The sequence below is a fragment of the Pithys albifrons genome, chromosome 8 (genome assembly GCF_047495875.1).
Source record: "Pithys albifrons albifrons isolate INPA30051 chromosome 8, PitAlb_v1, whole genome shotgun sequence".
In the NCBI taxonomy this organism is placed as follows: Eukaryota; Metazoa; Chordata; class Aves; order Passeriformes; family Thamnophilidae; genus Pithys; species Pithys albifrons.
In genome coordinates, this window is record NC_092465.1 from 14,937,798 (window position 1) to 14,958,024 (window position 20,227).

Below are 20,227 nucleotides of genomic sequence, written 5' to 3' on the forward strand. Positions count from 1 at the left end.
AACACCACTGTGTTGTTGGTATCTGCTAAAGGCCTAAGGAGCCAGCAGTTTGCACACTGGAGGGAGGGACTTTGCTTCACAGTAAAAATAACACATCTCATTGACCCCATTTTTGCACGGAGGTTGTAAAATTATCAGGCAAGAGACAGCAACACAGCTGCTAGTAAAATGAAAGACTTTTTTTTAGGCTTAACATTCTGAAGCTTCTCAATAAATAGAGTGTCATCAGCCCTCCCACTTTTATCAAGAGCTTAATGAGATTTAGGACTGTCATTAACACCTTCAGTCTTGAAGTCACGAAAATGTAGAAACTGCCTGCTCGTGTTTGTGATGGCAAGGTGGAAAACCTACAGGTTCAGAAAAAAAGCTCATCTTAATTCAGGGGTTTTTTTTGTTAGTTTCCAATCAAAATAGAAATGAAAAAACAATGAAAAAACCCTCCAAATATTCAAGTAGAAAGAAAAAAATTAAGGTTGGCAATAGTATTACTTAGCTCAAGAATGAAAGTGGAAAAAACTTAAAGGACTTAAATTGATTTGAAATTATCTATGGTCACTGAAAATATTAATCCCATGTATTAGAAGATTAACAGCCCCACACCACAGTGGGTGGAAAGATTACATAGCCTTGCACATGCTTTAGGGCAGTCACCCAGTGCAGTGAAATTATCAAGTGACTCTTGGTAGCCTGTCTAAGAGCTGAGTGCAGTGGACGAGCAGACACTTGTAGGTGTAGGTACTGCTTCTCTGGGCAATCTGTGGGTGGTGGTATTACTCTCAGTCAGTCTGAGAAGAGGAAAAACACCCAAGAGCTGATCGATTTATATATTTAGGTGTGGCTTTAGAGTTCTCATACCCGCTTTCTAGTCCTCCAGAAATACCAACAGTCAAACAGACCAGTCAAGAACCACAACTGTGCAGATAGTTCCCAGCTGGGCCAGCAGAGGCACAGGAAAAGCCCCTGGAAGCTTGCCATTTGTCCTTCTCCCTTCAATCAAGAATGAATACATATTTCTGCCCTTTGCTCCACATCTTAAGCAGGCCTGCTAATAGCTGTTCTTTCCCCAGGCTTCAGTGATGTGGAAATCTAGGGTTTTTTCCCTGATTTGTAGTCATAAACTGACTGTGAAAAACCCAGGTGCTTCTTAAGGTGAGAGCAATTCAGTGTTTCTAAACTGTAATTCATTCACTGAGAAGGAATGTGAAGACGTGGGAGCATTTGAATGAGAACAGATGAGCTCACCAGGAACTTGTGAGCAGGTAACTGGCACTCTCCCAGTCCGGGTAATGATCTACTATTCCTTGCTCATTAAAAGCATCTTCTCACTGACTTCTTCTGTCAACTCCCTCTTATCCGTGAAGGTGTTCCAACAGAAACACTCAGGGAGATTTCATCAGGACATCACACTTCTATGCAAGTAGGATTGAAATTTTATTCCCTGCAGTTCCTCTGAGCTGCTCTCATGTCCCTCAAGACACTATAACTTAAATTCTGACAGATGATGCAACTATGACTTCAACCTGGAACTGTTCAAATATATCACACAGGGTGCAAATTGCCTCGTCTGGGCCTACCTCTTCTCCTACGCAGACTGAAATCCTGAATCTGGAAATGGCTTTTTTAAACCACAAGAGCCAGGACAGTGCCCATTTGGGAAACTTGAACTTTACCACAGGAGAATGTTGCAACCTAACTCAGCAGCCATAGAAATCATAAAGTTATTTTTTTCCAACTTTACTAAACAACATGAATGAATAAGCCAATTTTTCAGTGTTCCCTCTTTTTTTGAAACAGCAACAATAAAAATTGACTGCTTCTCTTAGTGGAAAAAGAAAGTAATGATTGGAGGAACTGTACTACATCACACTCTGTCTCGGCATTATTCCATAGCTTTTCTTCCTTCACATTTGATTTTAGGGAGAGAAAACAGGAGTCGAGTATTAACACACTCTACTAGAAATCAATCAGGCAGGCACAGATTCATTCACTGGTCAGCAGCTTCCATGTGTCCATGTGGCTCAGGATTACCAAGGACATATGTAACAGAGAAGACTAGAGTGAACGTTGCCTAGAGATTACTTGCACGGTACGATCTAGAGCCCAAAATAGCGCATGCAGAGTTAGAGCCAGGTAGATCAGCAGTCACCTGATTTCGGAGCAGATTAGTTTGTGCAACGAGGTGAGCTTGTAGCTTTCCTTGACACCACTGAGGCGCAGCTTTCTCAAGCAGCGAAACAGGCTGGGGGGAGGGAGCATGTTTGAGTGAAAAAAGAAAAAATAAACAGAGAACAAGAGAGACACAAACATATATCTTTTAGGATAAAAAAATTAAAATCACAACAGAGAGTGTATCTAGAGGCTGGGCCAAACCAGTATCACCAAGAGAGAAAAAACCCAAACATCCTGGGACCGATCAGTTATGAATCCTTTGAAGCATGCCAAGTTTAGCAATAATTAATGTTCCCGTGGGCTGGATACTGCAGACCAGCCAGGCAGCTGTAAGAGCAACAAATACAGTTGTTAGTGACCTAGCAGACAGACAACCCTACTCCAAGGCATAGCTGTGAAGTTGGAGCTCCTTAAACAGAGGTCAGGATTAATTAACCATCATAATTATTTGCATGCAACAGCTGAAAGTCCACAGTGCTTTATTTTAATGGCAGGATGTAAGTTTAGCAGTAAGTGGCAGGAGTTCTGGGTGAGAAAAGAACATCCATATACTAGAGAAGAAAAAAAAAAGACCATATAGTGCCAAAAAGTGTTCACATTGTCATTTCTGTTACTATACCATGAAACCTCAATCAAATCAGTTCCCACTTGTATGTTGTGTCAGAAACATGATTTCTCTTTCCTACGGGCCTGTCATTCTATACCAAAGTAACCTACACTGGAACAACTTTACTTCAAAGGTCACACAAGCAAAATTGCAGGCACAGAAAGAGATGAACTACCCACACCGGCTCAGTGCACACTGAGCCCTGGCTGCTGCCCACAGCCCTGCAGAGCTGTGTGACTGCAAATGTCAGACCACAGGCTGGACTGTGAAAACTGCTCCCTTGGGAAGACCATATATACATAACTTTCTGGGACTTAGTGCTCCCATCCTTGCAGGATCAGGACAGTGCAATGTGTCATGTTATTATCCTGTGCATGAGCTTATGGCATAAAGCACAGCAAGTGGAAAGATCTGATCCAGTGCACATTCTGGCTCATGAGAAGAATCCAATCAACTACTATGAGACTCTTGCACAGGATGCATCAGGCACAGAGCACCAACTCCTAAATCTCAACACTTCACTCTTCAACATGCACGTTTTTTCATACTTGTTATATCATCTTAGGTGAGCAACTGGGGCAACAAGTGCCAGCCTCTGATGCAGCACACCAGGTACCAACCTGAGTGGATCAATTCCTACAAAAACAACTTCCACTGCAGCAGATCCCCCAGGCATGCACCAGTAAAAATAACACACATGAGGGGAATTCTGTTCTTATCCACAAACACAGTGAATTACTGCTTTGAACTGAAGGCACAACCAGCTGGGCCTCATGCCTTGCATACAGAATCAAGACTTGCTTTGCCACAATTATGCAGTGACACTTGGGCCATCAATCTCTCTCCCCTTTTGTCTGTAAAGGTTAACCATAGTGTATGCACTGGGTGTGTAGATGACTGATGGATTGCAGCTTAACAATAAAAGTATTGTGACTGTTAAATGCACATCTTTCACTCAGGGGAAAGATGCATCTTAATTTCTTCCTTGTAGGAGAAATACCTGCATCTCTCATACAGCCCATATTCCCCCCCTACCAGAAACAACTCTAAGCAAAGCATGACGACTCTTGTAAGCCTGGTTGAAAGATACAGATTCAGGCTCGCTCTTTCCTGCACTGCTTCTGCTCTGAAGATTCTCGGTGTGCCATGGTCCATGTTGAAGAGAACTAAAGATGTCTCCCCAGCCCTGGACTATTCTGTTGTATTGAGAACTCTCCTATGGAGTGAAGCACATGGGTTCAAATACACTTAGTGTACAGGAGTAATCCATAGCTCATTTTCTGGGCAGTATTCAAATCATGTGCCTCCTCTAGAACAAAGTTAGCACTACCATCTTTCTTCAGCTACATCAAAAAATGTAAACTTTATTTTTAATTAAAATAAATTTCATTAAAAATAAAATCCTTCACTTGAGTGTTGGGCATGCTCTGCGGTAAATCCTCAATCAAGCTATTCACAGGCATGAAAGAAACCTGACAAGAAAAACTCTTGTTTTTCTGCTGTCAGTCACATTTATTATCCAATAATTGTGACCAATAGACAACAGAACACACCAAGTGTGCATAGAGTGCATTTCTATCAATGAACTTTTAACTCATACCCCTAAAGGTCTCTGTCCTAGAGTATCAGAGGACTTCACAAATACAATTAACTTCATGAAAACACTCAAGACAGTTACTTTTACCACCACCCTAAGATGGGGAGACAGAGTCCCAAGAAGCAGGCAATCTGGAGGTTTTTTCTGAGGCATTGCAAGGGTTTGCTTCCCTAAGAGGCAGACAGGCTTTTCTGCCAGAGGTTACTGGTCCTGTAGCATATGAGTAAACACATGCCTAAGCATTTAGTCACCAAGAGATGCAGACTGATGATGATGGGCCTGAAACAAGCCAACTGAGGTTATCCTGCCTTCTAGGAGAACTAAACAAATGAGAAATAAATATCTAGCAAAACCTCACCAGTTCACAACATCACAGTGATCTTAAAGGTCCATTTCAATATAATTGATTCTATGAAAACACAGTGAAGAGGTACAGGTGCACTTAAAAGCTGCTCAATAGGCAATTGCAAAATTAAAGGATGGCTGCATATCCTCCTGTTTGCTTTACCTTTGCGATTTTGGTTTCATCCTTCTTCTTTGCAGTTTGCAGGGCTTCAAAGTGGTGTCTGGCACTGTCGTAATCCACAAGTTTCCTTCCGCGCTTTGCTATACGAGACTAAGAAAAACAAGAAAAGAGTCATGCCAATCTTTCCCAGCAGCCAAAACTGCAAAACCTCTCAGGAAAGAAACCCTCCTTTTCACTCAACTTTCAGAGCACCCCATGCTCTGCCCACACAAGGACACTCACTGGATCCTCCACACAGGCTGCCCTGAGAAGTGGCCCTGAGAGCCACCTCTAAAAACCACCATTCTAGAGGGAGCTCCACAGGAGGTGAGTAGACACAGCCAGGAAAGGCAAAGGGATCCAACCAACAGGTCCCTCTTCTGGGCGACATTAATGTTTTCAGAACTCTAGTTCCACTGCTTCCCAAGCCCCACCATGTGCCTGCATCCTATAGGCACTGCTCCATCATTTTCAGGGCTTTCTGGGGGCTGCAGCCAGTCTCTAACCAGTTCACTAGTTTCTGTGGAAGCTGAAAAGATTAAATTCAACAAAACGAGACATTTCTGTTGCAAGCATAGCAAAAGTACTCATCCACAGGCTCAGGATATGTCTAGGACAGCATTTTGGATGAGGCAAGAGGAGCTAGCCAGAAGTGACTGCAGCCAAAGGCAGTGGTCTGCTGTCAATCACTACTAAGCAAGGGAAGTGTGAGGGAAAACCTGCAGCACTGCATCACCAATCAGCAAGACACACTGAAGCCATAGCAAACACAAGAAGGGAGCCAACCGTGTACCAGACTCAGATTCAGAAATGGAGTCCTGACAAATCCATGGTTGAGAATCCAGGATAGACAGGCAGGCCTGTGGCCTGAGACTTCCTTACCCTTCTTCATCTGAGGCACCTCAGGCTCTCTCCCCCAGCAGAGTTGCGATTCTTTGAGGCTCTGGTGCACTGGGCTGCCCTGTTTTAGGAATTATCCATGACCTCAGACCCTTGCCTCCCAAACAGTCTGCAAACACCCCAGACTATCTGGGTTGGAGTCTTCCCAGCCTGATCCTAGCACCCCCTAGCTCAAGGAGTCTGGACAAGCATCTGTGATCAGCAGTCTAGAGATAGGCTGAATAACAGAGTGAAAAGGCATGGCAAGAAGCCAGATGGACTTCTAGTTAACCACAGCACCCAGGGACACAGAAAGTGCAGAATGAGGAATCAGCATCAGGATTTGCTTGCAAAAGCCAAACCCCCCCCTTTACTGCGCTTGCAGGGAGATATGGTTTTGTCTCTCCAGGCTCCTGCAGATAAGCTACAAACTGCACTCAGGGCTGCTCTCTCTGCCAGACCAGCTGGGACCAGTTTGCAGTCTCCCACACATGCTTCTATGCACTTCCAGCAAACACTGGTGCAGCTCTGTGTGAGTCACAGCAGATCTGCAGCATCTCAGCCACACGCACACCCAAACTGATTTTTTTCTAAAAGCTTAGTTCAGTCCGAGAGGAATCATGAAGAAGCTGAGCCATCCCACAGCTGAGGTCACTTGAAGGCACTCCCAGACATCATGTTGCTGGACAGGAGACAGGGTATTGCAGGGGGCTTCCAGCAGCATGACAATCTCTTAGGAGCTAGTTAATGCATCTTACAAATGCACCAGATAAAACACGTGGCATGATCTGGGATTTAAGAGGTACAATTTTTCTCCAAGGTCAGACTGGTAGAGATATCTGGACTTTCCCCACCTCTGTCAAAGCAAAATACCACTTCCAGGTTTTCCTGCTACCCCATCAGGGAGTTTGATTACATGTCACCCATCTCTCAAACAAGGTCACTTCTCCCTGGTTTTGCAGCTCCCTCAGGCTTCCAGTAAAGTACGTGAAAATGCTGCAAGGTACAGATTCACAGTGTATGAAGCCCTCCTGCAGTAAGCACTGACCACACCATTAGCCTAGTCCTGGAAGGTTACAGGGCTTCCTTGTATGGCTCTAGGACAGCTGCAGGTACCCACCACTAACTGAACTCCAAGAGAGTTTACTGCTTTGCAACAAATCCCTCATAATTTCAGCCTCTTTCAGAAAGAAAGAAAGAAAAAGAAAAAAAAAAAAACACAACGCCAAACTATCACAAAACTTTTCCCTTCCACACCCTCCTTTACAGATACTTTGTTTCAATGCAAGAGAGGAAATCGGCAATTCCACAGCTATTCAGACCTTGGGTTGTAGTTTATCCCCTGTGGGCTCACTGCAGAGACCTGTACTCCAAGTGCATATTCTGCAAAATCAACCAAAAACTCACTCAGAAATATTAAAGGTTATACAAGAGTCATACTCCAAGAAGTACAGAGTGGCCTGCAAAAAAAAAAGGATAAAGTAGTTTGTGGATTCCCTTTTGTTAAATTAAATAGATAGGCTCTGTTCAGGGATGAACAACCAACACTGCACAAGTTATTCTCTTTAACATAGAAAAATTCCTTTCTAAAGGAATGTTATGTTTTCACATTCCTGCTGTGGATCACTCTGCAAGTCCGAAAAATTCAAGGGAATTTTTCCAGCCCCTCAAGTGAAAATGAATTCAGAATAAGTTAGAATTTAACAAAAAATGATGCATGTATGATCAGAAAATATCTATGGGAACTCGGTATCTAACACCTTGAGTTTTAGTGGAATTTGGGTGTTCCCACTCTCATGTTTCTTTTTAAAATCCCACTGTAAAACCTCAGCAGGACTCCATCAGATTTAAGAAATCCTGAAGATACTCAGCATGGGAAAAAACAACATTCTGAGGTGATACAGTGCCCAGCTGATGAAGCTGGTAAAATAGTGGGAAGACAACCTACAGGAAGCCCAGAATAAACCCTTCGGCTTACGAAGCAGCGCACAAGGCTCTGCAGTGCTGAGGCACATGGCATCACCCTACACAGAGCAATCAGCTCCACAGCCTGCAGTGGGTGGAAAGCAGCAGCAAGCCTCTTCGCCCTTCCCCACTTCAGACTTCCTGGGGCAGAAGCTGGAAAAATGAAGTGAAAACGAGTAGTCCCAGAAGACAAGGACACTGCTATTCAGGGTTCATTTAACGAGCTTGTGACCTGCCCCCCTTTGACACGGCACAACCCTCCTGAAGCAACAAATATTGACAAACGTTTTAAGAGACATGTGGTGGGGAAAGGGTTGTTTTCACTGGAAAATAGCCAAGCTGATACTTCCATATGGTGATATCATTACTAGTGCTTCCATATGGTGAAGACATTTCCTGCACAACCTCAAAACGAATGGAGAGGAAACAACTGTGGAGGAAGGGAAGGTCATAGGACTTCATTCAAACCCAGGTCCTTGGATACGACCTCTCCTGAAAAGATATCCAGCATTCCCCTTTCCCTGAGAAAAGCTGGTTATACACACAGCAGGACTTCCAAGGATTCACACAAACCAGCCTCTACTTGTAAAGTATGTTTGCCACTAGCTGCTTCCTCAATGTTTTGTGCTTACAAGGAAATTTAAAGACAAAATGACTGAAAAGAGACTGAGAACTTCTGAGCTACTGCTGACTCTGGCCCCTTGCACTCTGATGTAATAACGAATTTTATGGATCCTCCTGTTTCACACTTGTATTTTCTCTTCATCATCTTTCCCCTGGATTTTTCACTCTCATTTTAAGCTCAAAAATAGAACAAAACAGCTTCACATAACCCAGAGCTGCAAAGATCCTTCCTGCTCTCAAAGACCTTGAAGCAGCACAGCACACACATCCTTCTAAAGAAGAAGGGGATGCAAGAAATTGATCTTCTGAGTTTTTATCTGCTGTGACTCTCTAGACCAAAAGGTTGGAAAAGAATCTTACTTTAATATCTGGAAATTGGCCAAGGTATGTATCCATGGTCAGAAGTGCTTGATCCACCAGCTTCTGATGGAAATCCGTCCATAGGAGATCATTGTTCTGAAAAACGAAAGTAACAACCTAATTATTAAGAGCATGGGGCTTCACATTTCTATTTTTAATCCATGAGTGCTACAGTCAACAATCTCAGTCCCCCAGAGCTCTTAAGAAATAGCAACTTCTTCAGAAAACTAAGGAGCAGAGAAGTTATTTGAAAACAGAGATCTTGGCAGAAAAGTAGAAAGCTTGATCCTGCTAATTCAGGTGACCTCTCCAAAGACAAAGTGCCTTTGAAGGCTTGTCTTTCCCCCTGAAGTGTTAGATCAAGTCCTTACAATGGAAGGGAAGATGAATGTCAGGCTGGTTTTACCTCCTTCTTCCTGCAGCCACAAAAACAGGACACCTGACACCATGCGGCCCCATATTCTGCTTTTAATCATAATACAGGTTTCTGGAGAATGATGAACAATAACAGAAAGCTATTCTAGCACTCTTCAGCTCTCATACTACCTCCACAGCCCAGTGGAGGTCACAGCCAAGACATGCACCCTGAACTATGCACACTTTATCCTTGACCTGATCTCAGGCACAGCAATTTCCTATCAACACTTTGAATGATGTGAAAATTGTCCCTCTCTTCTGTTTTCCACTTGAACAAAACGTTTTGGCTAAAACATTCAGGAAAAATTACCATTTTTTTTTAATTTGGCAGGAATAACACTTGTCTCTCACCTGTCTTTTCACAAGAGGAATATAAAAAAGGCATTAAAGGGAGAGGTGGAGGGTTGGAAATATTCCAAAGAGTAGCTACAGTGAGTTCTCAGGACTCATGCTCCCTTTGACCTCTCTGGCTCAAATCTTCTGAAACGTCAGTCTCCAGGAGGCATCACAGAGGCTCAGGAAGAAATAAGGCCAACAGACAATGTGAAGTCAAACCAGCTGAAATACAACTCTATGATTTACTGCAACAGCACTTCCTAATGCAAAATTTCCATGTTAATGCAAGAATTGACCTGGAAACGTTCAGGTTTTGTTTGATTTATCTGTTTTGAAGGCATTATTTCCTGGGCAAATGCAGATGTTATTTCAGGTGAGACTTTCTGCAGGAGAAAGAAGGGGAAGGAAAGAATCCTTCTCATGCCCTCCTCTCAATTCCTTCACCACTGCTCCAGTGCCACAGACAGCTGCAGATAAGTCCAGTCCTGCAGCCTCATGGCAAATGGATCCACAGAGCTGAACTGCCACAGCTGCTGCTCAGCACAACAGCTGAGCAAGAGAGCAGAGGGTGCCTGCCTCCAGCTGGACCCACCACATGCACATGCCAAGGGGGATCCAAGCTGTCAAATGTCAGGCTGTGCCCTAAGCTCCACAGAAATCACCTGGGCAAGTTGGATGGGCATCACCTCACCGAGGGATGAGAAGAACAGCAGGGTGGAGTGACACATGGCTCAGCCAAACAAGGAATCAACTGAAATAAGGTAGCTTATGGTACTGTCATAAGTAAGAAGTTGTTGCAGCTACACAATGGCTACTTTGACCATGCTTTGGCCACAGTTTTATCTTCCCCTTTCTCTTGAACAGAGCATAAGCAATACATCCAGTTAACCCTATTGACTCTTTTGGCATCCTCTGTCCCTGTTCAGCCACTTGTTGGGGAACAAACTCCTTGTGGGCATAAGCATACAGCTTTCTGTGGCATAAAATCATCGCAGGACAGCGTCCTACGCAGACAAAAATACAGGCCACATCCTTTCAATCCTTCCTTTCTTCTCAATGCTGAGTTTGTCTCCAATACTTCTGCAAAGTCATATGCCTGAAGAAATGTGCTGCACAGACAGGGCTTCCAAAACTCATCTGTGCTGACAGAGCAAGTTTGGACATCCCCACATCCTGGACAAAGTCTTACCTCTGCTATTTTATTTGTGTCATCTCTCCCAGGCCAATCTGGCTCATAAACTTCCTGCAAACACTCTGTCAGCTTCTTAGAGGCCTCGTGCATAGCTAGGAAAGAAGAGGGAACTGTTCAGAAAAAGAAGAAAATAATGTGTTCCTCACAGTTTTCATCCCAAGGAATGGGAACACAGGAAGGCTGTAACAGATGCTAAGCTCTTCCTTACTAAATGTCTGACCCTTGATAACACAGAGATGAAAGGTAATCAGGGGGAGAAAGGAACAAGGAAGTAGTTGCATCACACCCTTTGTGTTCATCGTCTCCTAGCAGAACATACGAAGGTTTATCTGCTAAGACAGCACCATGTTTGGCATCAAAGCACAACCCCACTGCACCTCAGCTGGTCCTGAAGGATTCTCAAAGATCCAGCCCCAGATAAGGCTGAGATTTCCTACAAATCCACCAGAGGAAATGCCAGAAAGGGGATGGCTGCAGAAACCTCACTGTGTAGGTAGGCACTAGAGGGGAAATAATCCTCTGCTTATGCAGACCTTACCTTTTACGGAAGCCAAGTAAGTTCGGAGGTCCTTCTGCAGCCTCGTGCCTTCAGACTGTGAATGTAAGGAAAAGATCATCAGTCACTCTCTCACAGAAGGAGAGTGTAAGAAAGAGGAGTCAAGCATTTTCAGTTAAAGAAAGCTGGTCTTGCAGATGGGTTACACACCAGTCCTATGATCATGTGAAACACACACGTTAACAGGAAGACCACAAAGCCCTCTGACTTGGCAAGCACAGAGCCAGTGACCTGCAGGTATGTTTAGCCAACAACACCACCAAGGCACTGAGTAACCTGATGTGGACAAATCTGTGATTTAGCAGAGCCAGCTTTAGTGTCTTGGCTTTGTACAGACAACTAGAGAGGGTCCCAAGGACAACATTAGTTTAATACACCAAGGGTTATTCATTCCATGCAACAAATGGAACAGAAGGGAGTCTGTAGGATACAGAAGACAGAGGCAATTGATTTATTTTGTACTGCTTTTGGAGCAGTTTAGCTCACCTTTTTTTCATGCCACACTGAAAAACAAAACCCCTGTGCAAAGTGGGTACAAGGGACCTGTGACCTGCAAAAACATCATGTCTAAACTGTTCTGTGCAGCAGGGCTTGCAAATAACAGAGTTAATCATCTTTAGCTTTACTGTAGAGGTGGCCTGCCAGCAGCAGATCTCACTCACTAGAAAGCAAAGGATTAAAATCAGAAGCTTGGCTGAGTTTCAACAGTTTGAGCCTTCAGATGACACAGGTGAGTCATAGAAAATCTCAGATTAGAAAGGGTCACACAGATTTTTACAGCAAGTTGGTTCAGGCATGCACACATACATGAAGTCCTTACACAACTGCTGTCCTGCACTAGGATAAGCATGGTCAAGTTCACCTTCCCTCTGCCTTGACATATGTCATTGACAGTTGTGCAAAGCAGATAGGGAAATACTCCCAAACCCAGACAGTGACATTATAGAAACAGAAATTAAGAGAAAAGCAAAGCTTGAGAAGTTGAATAATACCACCACAGAGCATGTCAGCAAGGGAAGGAATAAACATTGAGGACATATGTGCAGGTAACCTCTGGACTATGCCAAGAAGTACAGAAAAGAATTTGAGAGACACAGATCTCTCTTACGTAAAAGGGTTTCTCTTAACCTGTGGGATCTCCCTGGAGCCTCACTATCCCCCAAATTATCTGTAAAAAGAAGAATGCAAAAAAGCGACCACCACACTTCACAGCCTGCTGTCTTTCCTCCTCTTTCCCAGTTCATGTCCCCTTGGAGTACCCCCCAGCATAATGAATTTTGACAGCTGATGAAAATTCCAGAGACAGGAAGCTCACAGGACATCTCCAACAGCTGCCTCAGAGCTACCATCTCCAAGAGCAGACGTTTCCCATCAGTTCTCCCCACCACTCAGGCACCTCTTGTCCCAACTGAGCTCATGCTGTGACCCTTTGTGCTCTCAGTGCAGCTGCACTCTCTAAGCAGAGGCTAAATCTGCCCAGCTGTTGAAGTGGCAGTGATAGCACAGCTTTGTGGAGAAATTCATCTGCTTCCAATAGCATGGTCCAATTTGTTATCCATGGCTTGAAAATTCTCGATGAGTTCACATTTGTTCTGTTCCTACTGCCATCAACAAAGGCAATGAGGGATGGGAAAGTGCTGGCCAGTTTTACTAAGGAAAGTCTCCTAGTCTGGAGCAGCATTGGGAACTGACATAAACAAGAGGACAAGAGGAGAGGAATTATGACCATATCTGCTGCAAAAGTCCTAGAAGTTCTTAAAATACAGAGGAAATATATATTGAGCTGTTTGCTGATTTGAGGTGAATGTGGAAACCTGAGAACATAAGACTTTCCTAATAATGCAATCAGAAATCACCAAGAAGAGGTATCAGAGTAATCAAAGAGTACACACACAGAGGGCCATCAGGGAGGCCAAGCTGACAAGCTGCAGTTTAATCAAGCTGTAGTATGTGTTTACTTGTTCCCAAAGCAGGAAACAAGAAAGCCTTGAGGAAAGCACTGCTGTCTGCCTAGAATTGGTTCATGCTACAAATCACAGACCAGAACTGGCAAGATGAAAAAATGGCACAGAAGAAAATGTGCAAAGTCCCTCCAATGGATACACTTATCATCCTACAGCTGGACCATTTTTAAGAATAACTAAATTTGAACACACTAATTTGAAGTTACCAGAAACTAATGAGCAGGGAAGGTCCTCTGCAGAACCTGCCCACTACACACTCAGGCACTCCAATGTCTAGAGCTGTAGCATTCAAAATTCCAACATCTGAAAACAGAAGCCACCTCTAAAATTGTGTCTGTCCATACTTGCTGAAGTCCTGCCACAGCAGGAAATGACACAAGCCAAACTCAGAACTCTTCAAGTCTTGATACTCAGTTCCAAAGCCACAGCGATGGAAGTATCCTCTGAGCAGGAAACCGGCATAATAATTGAATGTCAAATCAAGATTTTTTAGACAGATCACCTGAAAAACCTACAAGTGAGGCCCTGAAAACTGAAGCATGAAATTGTAGCAATGCAGAAGTAGCCTTCTGTGTTCTCCAGGCACCCTCAACACAACTCATCTTGCAACACTGTACAGTCAGCCAGTATGTGGTGCTGCATTCTGCAGCTCGAGTGGTCTTCCTCAGTCACCTCTTGCTGATGTTCAAAGTCAGAGTTACAGCTGATCTCTGTGACTGTGGGGTTACCTAAGTCTCTTTAAAGTACTGAACCTGCCAAGAAGAGTGAGCAGACTTTACAGTCTGTAAAATCTACAAGGACAAAGATTTCCAAAGGGAGACCCATGTTCAGAGTTTTGCCCTGAATCCTGCTTTCCCAGCTCCCCTGGGCACCTGTAGTTCCCATCCAGTTTCCCCTTTGGCATTTCCATTGATTTGTTTCTTGTCCAGCAGTAAAGTAGCTCCCTTGCTACAAAGGCTTCTTTTTATTATTTTAAGCATTAATGCCTTCCCACAAAACTTTGGGGAAACTTTAAGACCACTGCTTTCTCTCCTGAATGCAGCACCTGCTGCTTCAAGCAGCCTATAGTGAGCTGTCAAGTACTGCTACAATTCTGTGTAAATCATAGAATCATTAAGGCTGGGAAAGTCCTCCAAGATAATCAAGTCCAAACTTTGACTAAATACCACCTCGTCCACTAAACCAGTTCCATGTCTACTTGTTTTCTGAACACTTCCAGGGTTGGCTTCTCTGAGGAGCCTGTTCCAATTTTCTCTCCAAAATACCTCTCACAATGCAGTTACACATTGTCAAATACTGTACAGAACAAACTTTCTACACTTTTGAGTGCACATTTAAGAGATGCTTCTTAAACTGGAAGGTAAAAAGACCAGGGAAAAGAGTTAAACTGGAATTACAAAAATTATCTCATTATCAAAGTTATCTAAGAGTTTACGAGAGTGCAGAGGAAAGGTACACAGGTAGTTTGAAGACAATCAAACACACAAGTGCCATCATGTTCACAAATATTGCCATACTTGTAATCACAGTGTAATTCAACCCTATGAGCCTATAACACAACTAGGTATAATATGAAGGACAGTATGTACAGAAAGATGGATATATAGAAACAGAAGTTTGGGAGGCCAGAAGACTTCTTTCTCTCCAAAGACTTAATGAACTACCTAGTACTTAGAGCTCTATGAAAGAAAAAGACAAGAGTGGTTTGGTGTCTTGGTGTGCTTTCTTGTTTTATTGTGGGGTTATTTACAATACCTCTCACCAAGTCCTAGTTAAGCATGTGATTTTCCACAGAGCTGTTTCATAGAATCATAGAATCAGTTGGGTTGGAAGCGATCTCCGAGATCATCAAGTCCTAACCTTGGTCCAACTCCAGTCCATTTACCAGATCATGGCACTCAGTGCCTCATCCAATCTCAGTTTAAAAACCTCCAGGGATGATGAATCCACCACCACTCTGGGCAGGCCATTCCAATGCCTGATTACTCTCTCTGGAAAGAATTTTTTTCTGGTATCCAACTTAAATTTCCCCTGGAAATGCTTACGCCTGTGCCCTCTTGTCCTATTGCTGAGTGCCTGGGAGAAGAGACCAACCCCCACCTGGCTAGAACTTCCCTTCAGGGAGTTATAGGCAGTGATGAGGTCACCTCTGAGCCTCCTCTTCTCCTGGCTAAACAACCCAAGCTCCCTCAGCCTCTTCCCATAGGACTTATGCTCCAGTCCCTTCACCAGCCATGAGAGTCAGAGGAGCCTCTAATCAAGTAGCTAACCAGGCCCCTGCCTGGTCACACCCCAGCCAGTTCCACGGGAGAGCAGAGCTGTTCTGTCACCAGCCTGCAGGAAAAGATCAGCTTTCCCCCATATTTACATTTCCCACTGGAGCAGACTTTTTAATGAAAAGCCATAGAAATCTCGCAGATGACTACACTACACACACACATATCATACACATAAAAATAAAATCAGGTGTGTATATATGCCCATATAGCTGACTTTTTTTTGCCCTAATCTGCTCAGCATGATAACTCCTCAGCCCTGGATATCGTAACAATCCAGGTAACTCACGTTTATGGATTGCCCTGCAAAAAGGGCATTGTTTGCATTTATTTTAGTAATAGGAAAACTTAGGGCCAAAGCAAAACCAACAGATGCCAAGCAGCAAATGCAGAGCAGACTCCAGCTTTTTTGATTAATTATTTGGGGAATTTATTTCATGGTCTGCCCCTGAAAGATGGGAAAAGAAATTCAGATGTAAGGGGTATAAGAGGCAGTGCTTTTTTAACAGGTTTCTCAGTGTACCACTGGAGCTCAAGGCTTTGAAAATTGAAAAAACATCCCAGACAGTCACATTTAGAAGTCTGGATTTGAGCTTTTGGTATTTCCCCATTAAAAAAGCTATTTCCTAAATGCTGATACTTAAAAATTATGATACCAAAGAGAGTTACAGCTGGTAATGTCATGTTGTCAGAAAGAAGCCAAATGTATTCCATTGTGTAGAAGAGAATATTATAGCTGGACATGCTATAGATATGCTGCATGAACTTCTGGAGCAACAGCCACTATCACTGCCAAGACAATGAGCATTAGTCTCCAGGAATCTGCAGTCAGCTCTGGTAAGACATAACACAAAGTCAGACTGAGGGATTTTCATTATATTCATCTGTGGCAAATCCCTTCTCAGCTGGTTTTGCGACACATAACCACATCTGCTGAGTCTTAACAGACACGATGCAGCTGCCACTAACACTCCAGAAAAGGGTTCTAAATGTGTCAGGGCACAAAGCGGGTAAAAGGTTTCTTGAGCACCACCTGAGCTGTGGTGTGGCACACATTTCCTGTCATGAAACAGAAGCAGCACTGTGTCTAACAGCAAGCACCAGGGTGCAAACCCCCCAGGATAGGTGGTGTTTTCCCCCTTCTCTGGGCGGCTGAAGGGTCTAGATTAAACATAAATAAAAACCAAAACAAAACACACGCAGCTGAAGATAGAAACCTACTGCCGCTGAAGTGGGAGAGTGGGGGAAAATTGCTACACTGTTAAAATATTTCTGAGCAACTAAAATACAGGGATGAGGCAGACACACAGAAGATTAATGACTCAGTCCTGATACAGTGATTGTGCAAGTCTGGGGAGGAAGTCAGATTTAGGTCTTAGCCATGGAAGGATGTTCTCTTTTCACCATTTGCTTTCTTTGTCTCTTCTGCCATTCACTTAGGAAACTGAAACTGCCTTGTTCCATTTTTTTTTTATATCTAATCTGTTTCCCATGTTATCCATCTTTCAGAGACACAATGTTGCTCTTGTATCTCTGCTCCAACCGAGCAGGAAAAAGTGCATTACTGAGCAACTGCTAACTGAAGAAGTGTTCAGGTTGAGCTATTTCTTTTATAAACTTTAGTCTAGAACACGCCATTATTTTTCAGCTTACACTCTGACTCCACTGGAAGTCACTGTGTAAATTTCTTGTAAGTAAACAGCTACGAATTGTGGGTCACTTCAATAGGCTTATGTCATTGTTTAATTTAATGGGCTTTAATTGCATATTGCAGCAGATGACTGGAAGCTAACACTGAAACACAGGGTGCAATTACATATCACCAATTATCTTACCAGCTGTTTGTTGAAGTTCTGCACACACTGTTCAAACTGTTCATCTTTTGTTTCATCTGCTTTACCAAGCTTCTGAAGGACCTGCAGGAAGAGAGAAGAAAGGAGACTTCAAACACAGATACAGCAAAGCAGAGACAGAGAAACAACTGCACAATTTTGCTCCTGAGGCTGAAAAAAAGGAAAGTTAAAAAGTCCTTCTTATTCTTGCACTCAGAATTTCTGGAATATTTTTCCCCACAGTCATAGTTTGAAAATGGATTTACAGATGAGTCAGAAAGAACTCTCACCTCTTATACTCTGCTGTACTGAAGAGCATGACTGAGGCTCCTTCACTGATCTAATGAGTTTTCCAAACAAAACTACAGCAATCTGGTTGTTTATCTCTGAACCAGCAAGAAACAAACCACAACCTATTATGCCTTCTGTTGTGCGGTCACACTTATCCTGATTTAACATCAGCCTCTGGTCCAGACAGGGTGGGGTTTTCCTCCCAGAACAACTGGACTGCCCTCAAACACAGAAAGCTGTGCAGCAATCTCCTCAGAAAGAGAAGGTGGCTGGAGCAGTGAAAGTCCCACCTTGATTTCCACCTTTTCTCACTATGTACATGCTTGGCAGGAACTGGCTCCTGAAAGCAACTGGAGACCTTACACCATCAATCTATGTGACATTCAGTCTAAGTGTCACATCAGAGTGTCAGCAGCCAGTCTTGCTCCTTTCACCACCTCCCCACAGCCTGAAAAAAATCCTTATCGGACTACTTCTCTTATCACCCTCCTCTCTTAATCCCTTCTCCATGCTGCTAAGTGGATCACTCCCAGGCTTTGAGCAAAAAACACTTCATGTTCTGGGCAAGCAGGTAGGTCCATCACAAAAAGGCTGGGCAAACACTGTCTGTGGAGCAGGGCAACAGCTCTTTGTCACACCCCAAACAACTCCACTACAGGGATACTGGGATGTAAACTGTAACTGGTTAACGTCAATTACATCATCTTTGTTAATCAAAAATAAAACATGTCCGTGCCAAAAAAAAAACCAAACAAACTTGTCTTGCAGGGCCAGTAAAATCAGAGAAAAGCCCACCCAGTCACAAGGTTTTGGGGAACCAGAGGTGAGCTAAAAGTGGGACTGAGGGAGCACCTCAAAACAAAAGGTAGCCCTGGCTGGAAAACGCATGACTGCCCAAGAGTCAGAATTGCCAGGTAATCATGACAGTAACATGAACTAGCTTCCTCCAGCTGCCTTTGCTACCCACGGATCTTCTCAGGGAACAATTTTTTCCCCTGAAGAGCAAGTATCAGACTTTCATTATTGGTCCCCAAAATAGAACTCAAAAGGACTGTGCAACAGGATAAAGAACAGAATATTTTACCTACAACAATCATCTAGTTCAAGTGCAATGCACCTACTGGCCCACTCTCATCTTTTTATATTGTTGAGGTGGAGGACACCTGTTACATCTGTCTGGCTAATCTCAGTTCCCCTCTCCCCCATATAAGAACAGACAGTCCCAACAGATAGGGACCACAAAAACTGACTCCAGTGCTAGACATGATAAATCACTGCAGTCATTCAGCACCCAGCTCTTAAGTCCCTTTATTTAGGCTGGGATTAAATGTTTAGGAGGGAATCACTGTTTTTCATTCTCCCTCTGTTCAACAGCTTCTTGTCACCTCCAGGAACTGCTGAGGTATTCCAATGTCAGCAAAAGGAGGGGAAAGGACAGGCAAAAGAAGACTGCCCTCTTTGTGACCAAGAGCCAAATCAAAAACTTCCAGAATTAAAAGCACAACTTTCCAAAGCTCAAGTGACAGCAACAAACACTGCAGCTACAAGCACCCAATGTGCTTGGTAAACATGCCTACACAACAGGACATGGTATGAATATTCCCTTCTTCCTCTCAAACCCTTGGCACGCAAGAGCTTGCTGGAGAGGGAAGAAGCTGCATTGGTTGGACTAGCAGAGTCCTATAGGCTGGGTGTCACCTGGGTCCATCTGCTCCAGCAAAGGGCAGCACATCCCACAGCAACACTGCTGCCGAGCCTACCCATTCCTCTGTCATGCCAGCAGGAGAGAAGGATTCAGCACAGCCTCACCCTTCCCATCAGGTGGTATGGGGAACCTCTTCCAGAAAGAATGTGGCTTAAAACCCCTGTGTTCAGCTGTACTCCCTCAGGCTATCAGATCTATGGAGCAAGGGATTCTTATCTGCTAGATGACTTTCTAGATATCCAAAAAGCCAGCACACCAACAGCACCCATCACTTGTAACACTGAAGTATGCAAGCTGTAAATTCCAAAGCAGAATGATGTTCCCAATGTACGGATCAATAGAATTACTGAGGATATAAAGGGGCTTTTTATGGGGCAATGCATCTGTCTGGCTAATCAGACGTGATGCTTTCAGGCCTGGTGGGGAAGGAAGGAGACCCTTTAACTGTGAAGAATCTGGACTATGCCATGAGGGTCAAAGGTTTAGAACAGTCTGAGAGCTTCCTGATCTAAAACACGGAGCAGCACTCAGAGACCATTCACTGCAGCTTCCCACACATCCAAGGAGTTGGTCTGCAATTCCGTTTTCCCTTGGGGGACATGCACACTGAATCTGGGGTCATCTGACCAGCTGGGAACATCTTGTTCCACTGTGCTGATGATATTCCTGAAAAATACTGGGCACTGGAAAGGGCTTTAACTCACAGCTTATCTCTAAGGGAAAACCTCCTGCTGCAACAGTGATGCTGAGCTGTGGAGCAGCACTGGATGTAGGGGGAGGACACAAGAAGAAACCCTGCATAATTCCACAGTGACAAGGGGCAGGTGAAAGAAAGGAAAGAAAGGGATGTCAGCAGAGGAACAAGGCAAGGAAAACGAAACCAGTTACAACAGAGAAGCTGTGATAATTGAATGCCTGGGCACAAAAAAACCCCCTGATCCAGCTTCCTACA

General features: G+C 43.8%; 1 protein-coding gene across 7 annotated transcripts in view; it reads right to left on the reverse strand.

The window, feature by feature from the left end:
* The window catches only part of BIN1 (bridging integrator 1), a 97,733-nt gene that overhangs the window by 37,915 nt on the left and 39,591 nt on the right, over nt 1-20,227 (reverse strand). For 4 of the 7 annotated variants that reach the window (XM_071561685.1, XM_071561683.1, XM_071561681.1 and 1 more), the window contains exons 2-7: nt 17,283-17,363; nt 11,190-11,244; nt 10,649-10,743; nt 8,707-8,802; nt 4,882-4,989; nt 2,147-2,239 (exon numbers count right to left, since the gene is read on the reverse strand). In XM_071561685.1, the coding sequence (XP_071417786.1) occupies nt 2,147-2,239; nt 4,882-4,989; nt 8,707-8,802; nt 10,649-10,743; nt 11,190-11,244; nt 17,283-17,363 (528 nt within the window). The remainder of the gene's footprint in view (nt 1-2,146; nt 2,240-4,881; nt 4,990-8,706; nt 8,803-10,648; nt 10,744-11,189; nt 11,245-17,282; nt 17,364-20,227) is intronic. The other 3 variants (XM_071561686.1, XM_071561684.1, XM_071561682.1) reach the window with 1 other exon arrangement.